Here is a 10,142-nt window from a genome sequence, read left to right as displayed (position 1 = left end):
TATATTTCTTGACAGCCTCTCTGTTTCAATTAACAACACTCTCCTTGTGCTCCCTCCCTTCCTTTCTTTTTGTCTTCGACAAAGTAACTGCAATAACAACAAAAAGAAAAACTATACCTTTATAACCATTCATCAATTGATTCGACAATCTTAGCAAAGATTTATGCTTTATTGAAAAGGGTCCCTTTTCTCAGAAACCGTAAACCATTGACGGCGTGGCGTCTACAGAAGAAGAGACAGCTTCCAAGCTCAGTAATGAAGTGCTATCATTTTAAGAAACAGATCCATGGAAGAGAGAAGAATGAAAGAGTTCAGACAAGGCCTGTCTAGGCATGTATTCTAGGTTTCAAACAGATGAAATGAAAAGTGAAAGAAACAAAAGTAGACTACTTTTCTATGAATTGTAAAGTATAAAAATCTTCATGAAATTGGAAGGTGGTCATGTGTGTTTGCTTACCGGAATTAATTTTCCATCAAGGAGAAGCATACGAACCCCCATAAATTCACCGGATTTCTTCACATTCCAAGATTCCCGAATCTGAAGAGACACACTTCAATGGTGGATCTAGAACGAACGGCGAGTCACGTGTTTGCCGTAACTGAAGAGATGATTTTGAGCTGCCGCGGCTTGTCGCAGCGTTGATAAAACGAACAGGGGACTCATCCTAAGGATTAAAATGAATTGTGCCAGGAATCAGCAAACGCAAGAAAGAAAATCAATATTTTATCGAGATGCATATTGATGGAAAGACTTTACCTTTGTGAATTTTGATGTCAATCGCACAGCTAGCCGCACAACCAACAATCCATCTGCTTTTACTGATAAAAATTAATTTGAGGTTGGTTTCATCAAAATAACGGAGGTTTTACCATAAAAGAAAAGGAGGTTTTCCAAAAACAGAGGTGAAAGAATCGGCAACGGAGATGGAGAAGTAGAAGAGACGAAACATATCAACAAATCAGCATCTCAAGTTTGGGCCTAACAGGCCACACGATAATTTTGGAACAGATAAATAAAATCAGGTCCAACATTTTCATTTATGTCTGTGACGTGGTAAAAAGAAATGTTCTAATTGGTTAATTATTTTTCCTGACGTGGATAGTCTCACAAGGCTTCATATTCACCTTTTAGTATAGGTTAGATCACACAAAACGAAGTAAACCGCTTTGCACCGTTCCAGACCTCTCAAAATCAAAATATGCTTCAAGATAGCATTCGCGGTTGCAAAAAAATAAAAAAATAATTTTTCATAAAAAATTGTGTAAATATTTATTTAAATTTAAATTAATATAATATAAATAATATATATATATATATATATATATATATTATATTTTAATTAATATTATAAGAATTTAAAACAAAAATATTTGCATTGACTTTTTAGACATTAATATATATAATATATATATATATATGTATACATAAAAAAATTATAAAAATAATGCTACAATTATATAAATATAGTTTTTATATCAATTCTAATAATATGATTTTTAGTATTTATATAAGTATTATAGCGTTAATATTGTTAATTTACTATTAAATAACTGCTTCATATGGTACTCAACTAGTCATAATTATCCTGCAATCACCAATGTTTAACCGATGTATCAGTATTTAGAAATCACTTAGCAATGCTTAAAATTGCAATCACCTGCATCTATAAACTCTCGCAACTGCAACCGCTACGTTTACACCATTTAAAATTAGTTACATCTGACGCGAAAAAAAGGGATATGAGAAAGATTATATCATCATTAGTAAATTAATTATTTTGAAGAATAAATTAGAGAAGGGAAATACTAAAAAAAATATGAATTCAGGATTTTAGACAGATAACTTGAGATTTGGATGATAATGAGAAAATATAATGTTTTGTTTTAAAGTTGAGACTAATAGTTGTTAACACAAAATAAACAAAAAAAATTGATTAGAATAATATATGAATGTCGGTCAACAAAATTGAGATAAGGCTTTTCAAGGAACCATTTTTGGCTTTCGAATGGTTAACAATTGATTGAGCGGTGGGGGATGAACGGATTAGATATTGCTGTATGGTTTAAGTGTGGTTAGTATGAGAAAAACACATAGTGCAGGATCATCACAGTTTGTCTAAAATAAGCGGTTGAAAATAATATGTGAATGGTAATATGTATAGTACCCATTGAAAGGTACATATAATATATTTATGTTTTAAAAATTAAATATCAATAAGACAAATAAAATTTAAAGAATTATTTTATCTATTATTATAATTATATATTTGGAAAATTCTGCAAATCGTATTTACATGTTCTTTCAATCAATATCTTATGTTTTTGTTGATGCAAAATTTTCCAAGTTGTGCTATTACCATTTAAACAAAAGTAAATAAATTATAATATTTACTATAGTTTAAATATTAAATTTATCACTAATAAAATATATTTTTAGCATAATTAATTTAATTAACTAAATAACGTACATTTAAACTATAATTTATCTATATTATATAGAAAAATTATTATTGGATGAAAGTTTTCTTTTCTAAAATTTTAGGCTTGAATGATAGCATTGGATTGAGCAGTATGGAACATACCGATTGGGTACTATGGTACAGTTTAACTACGGTTTATTTAAGAGAAATGCATATTGCAGAACAAATGTGGTTCATCTAAAATAAGCGGTTCAAAAAATATGAATGGTGACATATATAATAAATAGTATAATTGTGACATACGTATAATATATTTATATTTTTTAATTGACAAAATCAGTGAAATAAATGATTATTAAATACTAATTAATTTTAAAAATTTCAGAAATTAAAAAAAAAATAACAAAAAATTGAATAGGAAGCATTTAGTTAATAAAACTAATTTATATTAAAGAAAACGTTTTCTATAGAAGTATAAATAATTCACTAAGCGCATAAGATTTGGATTGTATTCAAATATGTACTGCATATTTTTCACTTTTTTGGACCACACATATTATTATTTATTTTTTTATATATATTTTAAACAGAAAACACACTACAATTTAATTTAGATGTGGATATTCATGTAGAATCTGCAAACCACACCGGTAGACTCAACTTTAGGTGTGGTTCAAAGAAAATTTGTTCCGCACTACAATTATTCTTTTTAATTTATTTCTTTTTAAATGAAAATACAAAATTAAAAAGTTATTGAATGATAACACAAATTATGGTCTGCCATGTGTTTCACTCATTCTGCATTCCACATTCAAGGCATTTATCTACAAAAAAAATGCATTAATTCAAATATTTAATGACCACTTTCTATATATTTTTAATAATAAATATTTATACTAAATGCATTTTACATAAATTCAGCACATATTTTTTTTTGGAAAAACTAAGGTGGGTGCCAAGAGCTGGGTACAAACTAGATATATGCTTTATGAGGTAGTTGTGATTCATTTCGTTTCGTTCGAATCGCAGTTTTATAATTCGATTTGCGTTGACACCATCTAAATATTCGATGTTCGGATATCTAGTAAAATATATATTTAACCGGATATTCATTTCGATTCACAAAAATAAATTTAAAAAATTAGAAAAATATACAACTTCGTATAAACAATAATATTTCATTACAAAATAAGATAATCATCTTTTAAAACTGTAATAATTGAATAATGAATTTATTGAATATAAATATTATAAAACTAAAAAAATAATTAAAATAATACATGTCACCAAAAAGTTGTAAGCAATAATTATACAATATTTTAACAATCATATAGGTAAAGAATAATTATAAATCTTAAAAAAGAATAATTATATGATATAATATTAACTTGAGTATACCGGTGTGGTTTGCAGATTTTACATGAGTCTGTTTATGTTACTGACAAAAAAAATAACTTTTATATGTAAGGTTTGTAATTAATAGTATTACCAAGAACCAACATTATTTTATCTTTACAATATATATAATTGTGTATATAAGTATATATAATAATTTAAATATGGATATAGTGATATACACCGGATCAGATCGGATATTCGTTTTAAAATTTTTAGTATTTTTAGTTGATTCGTTTTTAACGGGTATTGCATATTAGTATTTGTTTTGCTTGTACAGTTACGAAAGTATAATTTTTCTGAATCGAATCAAAATAAATAATGAATCGAATCAAAATTTACAGATATTTTTCTCACCGATACATGCCACACTCGATCCAATCCTACATGTGCGATACATGTATTCCGCAGATTTTGATGCACTGTAACATGTTAAATAACAACGTTGCAAAATATCATAAATTTTATACCAATTTTGATAGAATATAAAGATTTTATTTTGTTACTTAGATGGTAAAAATAAATTCGAAACTAAAAGATAGTAAACTAAAAATAAATTTATTCAAAACCACTCAAAATGCTAACGGTTGGTATTATATAGTATTCAACTATAAATACAAGACAGTCTTTCGCCTCTTAACACCAAATCATTTTCAGTCTTTTCCCAGATCCGCAAAAATGGTGAGAAAAAGTAAAGGTCGTCAAAAGATAGAGATGGTCAAAATGAAAAATGAAAATAATCTTCAGGTTACTTTCTCAAAAAGAAGAACTGGTCTTTTCAAAAAAGCTAGTGAGCTTTGCACGCTTTGTGGTGCTGAAATTGTTGTTATTGTATTTTCGCCTGGCAAAAAAGTTTTTTCTTTTGGTCATCCAAATGTTGACTGTGTAATTGATCGCTTCGCAAACATTAATCCACCAAATCCTCGTCAACACACCGACATGCAACTTAGTGAAGCCCGTCGAAATGCAATTGTTCGAGATCTCAACAATCATCTCACTCAAGTAAGTTTTACATTATCACTTATATATTTTAACTAGAAGTTGTTTTAAATTTAAAAATTATAGGTATGAAAGATCAACTAATTTACTGGATTATACTCTCTTGTTTTGTTTGAGTATTTTACAATATCTACAATACTTTCTATTTAACTAATAAGCTATTAACATCAGTTGGAAAATACAATTTTCCGCCATCTTTTAGAGTAACGGTCATGATTTATCTTCTTTAGAATTTATTAAGCCTATTCGGATTTTAAAACCTCTTCAAATGAATATTTTATAGATTTATCATGAGTTTAAAATGATTAATATGGTCGAGTGCATATAAACAATGTAAACCGTAAATGACAGTATATATAGATAATGTATCTATTTTTATTTATTATAAAGATTTAGTATATAACTGTTTAACTTTTTTGTTGAAGTACTCTCTGATGTTGTTATGTGGCTTTAATAAAATGATACAAAAAATAGGTAACAGAAGAATTCGAAATTGAGAAAAAGAGGACTGAAGACTTAAAGCAAAAGAGGAAAAACAGTAACATGCCTGAGAATTGGTGGGAAGAACCTATAGAAGAGTTGAACTTAAGCCAGCTCACTGAATTCAAATGTGGTTTGGAAAAGTTGAGAAAAACAGTGACTACTGAAGCCTCCAAGAATTTTCAAGCAATTGTTCCGCGTCATAACTTCTATGGTGGAAGTTCAAATAATTCTACTTTTGGGATTTGTGATGATCATGCAGGTAATATCGACACCGATTTAGATCTGTATAATCATCAAAGAATGGTGGCAACGAACACATTCGCTTGCAATCTCAACAACATGATGGTTCCTTATCATATTACAACACCATTTGGGAATATTGGTAATAGTAATATTATTGAAGGGTTCACTCCAGAATACAATCAAAACCCAAACAAATTATGTTTTAAGCAAGAACACATGTCTGAGTGTGACCACCATTCAGCTCATCCTCTTCGTTTCGGACATGGTTACTATTAATTTTTGTTCTTTTTGCAATAAACACAATGTTTTATTTATTGTTTTTGTTTTGTTGTTATTTATACATTTGGGATGGCGTTAGTTTGGAAATTATTACTGCCAATGTTTCCCTTTCAAACTTGTTGAACACAATTTTAGTTTGTTGGTTTTTTTAAAATTTCAAAAAATTTCAAATTTATAATACTTTTTTCCAACTTCTGTTATGAAATATATGTCATATGTATATTCTTACACTTCTCTGAAATTTTTTATATTTGCAATATGTTTACACATAAGATAATAATATGTTTGAGATGAGCTTGTTGAAAGAAAAAACATCATATGAAATTATGAATACGGTTCTAGAATGATCAATTATAGATTTATAGGACCTTGGTGGAAAACTAAAAATATAACCTAAATATTGTGTTAGTAAAGGAATAAGAAAAGAGAGTAAAATGCTTAAAAGGATGCAACTCTTAATCATTAATGGTACAAATGAGCTATTATAGATAAGTAAGATTATCTTTATAGTGATGTATAAACACGTTTACTGACTCTGTAAATGTTTGTTGTCAAAAAAAAATGATGTATAAACACATTCAGTGTGGTTTAGTTATAATGTCTACACTCAACCACATAACAACAAAATGATTATTAATTAAAAATTTTGATTTTTTTTATTCCATATTTTCTAAATCTCTAATGGGCACAATAATAACACAAGTCTCTTTCCAGAAATTAACGCATCAGTTTTTTTAATTTTGTGGAACTACATCGTCAATAAATAAAAAGAAAAAGAAAAAATCATCAAAACATTTCATTTCTATACATCAATTTTAATTTATACACGTTAACTCTCAAGTTACCCTCACTATCTAATTTCTTCTAATGCAAACCTCTTCGGATCTCTCAGATTTATTCACTTCATCATTTTCAAGAAATCGTTCCAGCACATTCATCATTAAATTTATAAAATAGAACATTCTAAGGACATTCCCTCTGGATAAATTGGACTGATGTCTCGTATTGCTTCGATATATGTGAAAGTCGTCTAACAAATCTGGAGGGCGGTTCCGCAAGTTGAGGAAGGTTCACGGTGGATGAGGATCTAACCCATGAGAGATTCAGGTTCATATTTCGATGTAAGGCTTGAGAGATAAACAGTGGTTCCGGCAAGATATTAGCGACTGGTCATATTTGTGATCCGTTAAGCGAACAAGCCAAGATTAATCAGTGGTAGTTCGACGAGAGAACCAAAACCGTAACCGATAAAAGCCGTGATTTTGTTGAGGTATGCAAGTCGTGACTATTATGCCTGTGAGGATTGGTTCCCTCACCCTCTTTCATGTGCCATATTTGCCACAAACTCTTCTTTAGACCGGATCGAAGGTTGATCCAACTCCGTCGGCGAGATCTTGGCGATGAGGTCAGAGCCGTGCTTCAAGTGTATCCAAAAAGGCTTTCGCCTAGGGCCTCCAAAATATATAGTTTTTTTAGGGTCCCAAATTTCCAAAAATTATTAGTAGTATATTGGTTTAAGTTTGCCATTTATTATTCAATACAAGTTCAATTATCTACATTGCTTTTTAAAAAAATGAGTATTTTATTTTATTGTCAATTTTCCAAATTGAAAAAAGGAATATATGTTTTATATGTCAAACTCCTAAATAAAAAGGAAAAAGTGCAGTTATACTTAATATATTTGGCATTGCCACAAGATTACAAGAGACCTCTTGAAGTTTTGAACTTCTTGAAAGGAAGGGAAGAGTGTTATCCAAACTCATGGATTGCTTATCAAATATTATTGACGATTCCAGTTTCTGTCGCCACTGCTGAAAGAAGCTTTTCCAAGTTAAAGCTAATAAAGTCTTATCTTCGATCAACCATGTCACAAGAAAGGTTAAATGGTCTAGCAATTATATCGATCGAGAGAGAATTAGTTAGGAATCTAGATTATGATAATTTGATTAAAGAGTTTATTGAAAAAGAGGGAAGAAAAATTTTGTCTTAGTTTTTTAAAGTTATTGTCTTAATATTTTTTTTTCAAATATATATTGTACTATGATAAAAAAAAATTTATAAAGGGCCCTAGTTTTATATTCGCCTCAGGCCCCATTAAACCTTCGCACGGCTCTGGATGAGGTGAAGGCGTGGTGAACCCGGTAGCTGAGCTAGAGGGTATCTCTCTGTCACAAACTCAGAATTAGTGATCTTCATTGGTATCATGTTATTTTATCCAAATTTAGTTTCATTTTCCGGTTTTCAGTTCTCTGTCTTAATGTAATTTTTTACATAAAATACTGATAGTATATGGATTTTACTCACTTTTAGCCATGGTCTATAAGTGTTTTAATAATTATTTACTACTATATATAGTCTATTTAGAGTATTTACAGGTTCATGGACGATTTGGAGGAAAGTGGTGATTTTGGTGTCTTTTGGAGCCTTTTCGATGTGTAAAACTGCACAGACGCGTCAGATGTCTAGCTATGGATGGAGACCTTCCCACCGTTAAATTTAGCCCATCTTTTGATACAAGATATATATTTGAGTTATCTTTCCAATGCCTCCGGTTTTAGGTCGATAGGCATTCTATAGTAGACGTTATGCTCGTTTTACTGAAGAATGGTCAGTCTGCCTCGCGAGAGGAAACTGTCGAGGAGATGAAGGACCGTCGATCAATGAAACATCATTGGTGTCGGTCGACGGTGATCCCAAAATATGGGCTGAGCGTATTTTATGACCGCTGAAGCCCAGAAGCAACCATAAATTACCAGAATACCTTTGGACGACCTAAAACCCTATTTATGTGTTTTCTAAGCCATTGTTGACGGCTACGCTTATTATTATTCATTGTTCTTAGTTAGGAGATAAAGGAGGAATTCCTTCAGAGTCTTCCTGGAACTCCTTTGGTTTTTATATTTTATTCTATTGTAATTTCATCTATTCATCTATGATTTATGTGACAAACTTCATGCTTGAATAGATCCACTTGTTAGGTTTAGGGTTTAAATAGGTTATGAGGGATTATCCCCAACTATAGATTGCTAAGTTGTGATATTCATCTTTAGGGTTGTCATTAATGCATGGTTCTAGATTAGTTACCTAGAACTTGCCCTAGGAGTTGTAGACATAAGCGATAACTTGCATCTTACCCTGAATCCATCCTAACTGAGCTAAGATTGCTAGAGTAGACGAGAGCTGATCTAGGAAGCTTAGTGAGCATATTCAATCCATGCATTAACGCTTGACCAAAAGCGTCGATCGATATTCCAATCGAATAATCGGTCGACGTTTCAACAAGTATATCGATCGATATTCCTATAGAATAATCGATCGACATTGGTCAATCGACAAACCTAGAAAATGAAAGCCTAATGGTTTATTATTAAGTGTTGAGCTCTATAATATAATGCATACAACTTGTTAGGCATCTGTAGGATTATAATAGGATTATAATCTTGATTTCTTGAATAGAAACCCTAGATCTAGCAATCATCCTTCCATCAAACCTCAATCAATCAATAGAGCAATTAACTTGCTCACAAACCTGTCTTTTACATTTAATAATAATCAACCTAGCTTAATCAACTTAATTAGATTTATTAGGTTCTCTACCTCCCTGTGGATTCGATCCCTAAGTACTACAACTGAACATCTTATTTGAGAGAATAATTCACTCTTTAGGGTAATTTGAGTGATATCAAATATTACTCCCTCTGTTTCTAATTAAAAGATGTTTTAGTCCAAAACACACAGATTAAGGAAAATAATATTTTTATTCACAGCACTTGATTACAGAAAAAGTAATGTCACTCATACAAAGAGTCACGACAACTTTTATAATAAACTAGGGATTAACTCGGGCTACGCCCAGAATTTTTATTTTTTTCTAATTTAAGTTGTTAAATTATTTATATTTAGGTTATGATATATATTTATATAAATGTTAAGATGCATATCATAATTAAAATTTATTTTTAAATTTTAACACGTTAAATTAACATATTTTTTACTATTTAAATCTTTTTTTGTAATTTTGTTAGCTATCTAGTTATCATATTTAGCAAAATTATTTGTTGAGTGTTGGAATAAATGTTTTAGATATTTAATTAAACTGCAGAGTATTTTCGGATCGACTACATGCTCAACAATCGATCGATCCGTAAAAAGATGGTCGATCTTCTTGGCCAGGTAAGTGCAATTTTAGCAAAAATATCTTTGATTTACAAATATTAAGTATATAACTATTCTTTTGAATATTTTTTTTTGAATTGTATTTTTTGATTAAATTATTGTATTATAATGTTTATGTAAATATTTTTTGTGATGTTTGAATTTGTG

General features: G+C 29.9%; 1 protein-coding gene and 1 long non-coding RNA gene across 3 annotated transcripts; one reads left to right on the top strand and one right to left on the bottom strand.

The window, feature by feature from the left end:
• On the bottom strand, positions 1 to 990 carry LOC106293882. 2 transcript variants are annotated; one of them, XR_001260673.1, is made up of 3 exons: positions 758 to 990; positions 458 to 665; positions 1 to 87 (listed from the first exon to the last, which is right to left on the bottom strand). It is a non-coding gene; the product is annotated as an uncharacterized LOC106293882 (long non-coding RNA). The 2 variants fall into 2 exon arrangements; XR_001260674.1 differs by having other exon boundaries at positions 458 to 627; positions 758 to 935.
• A 3,503-nt stretch (positions 991 to 4,493) lies between these two features.
• Positions 4,494 to 5,816, top strand: LOC106345096 (agamous-like MADS-box protein AGL62). Its single transcript, XM_013784355.1, has 2 exons — positions 4,494 to 4,817; positions 5,289 to 5,816. The coding sequence occupies exons 1-2, from the start codon at positions 4,494 to 4,496 to the stop codon at positions 5,814 to 5,816; spliced, it is 852 nt and encodes a 283-aa protein (XP_013639809.1).
• Positions 5,817 to 10,142: the final 4,326 nt, after the last annotated feature.

The sequence above is a fragment of the Brassica oleracea genome, chromosome C5, assembly GCF_000695525.1.
Source record: "Brassica oleracea var. oleracea cultivar TO1000 chromosome C5, BOL, whole genome shotgun sequence".
NCBI classification, from domain to species: domain Eukaryota; kingdom Viridiplantae; phylum Streptophyta; class Magnoliopsida; order Brassicales; family Brassicaceae; genus Brassica; species Brassica oleracea.
This window is presented reverse-complemented; position numbering and strand designations above follow the sequence as displayed.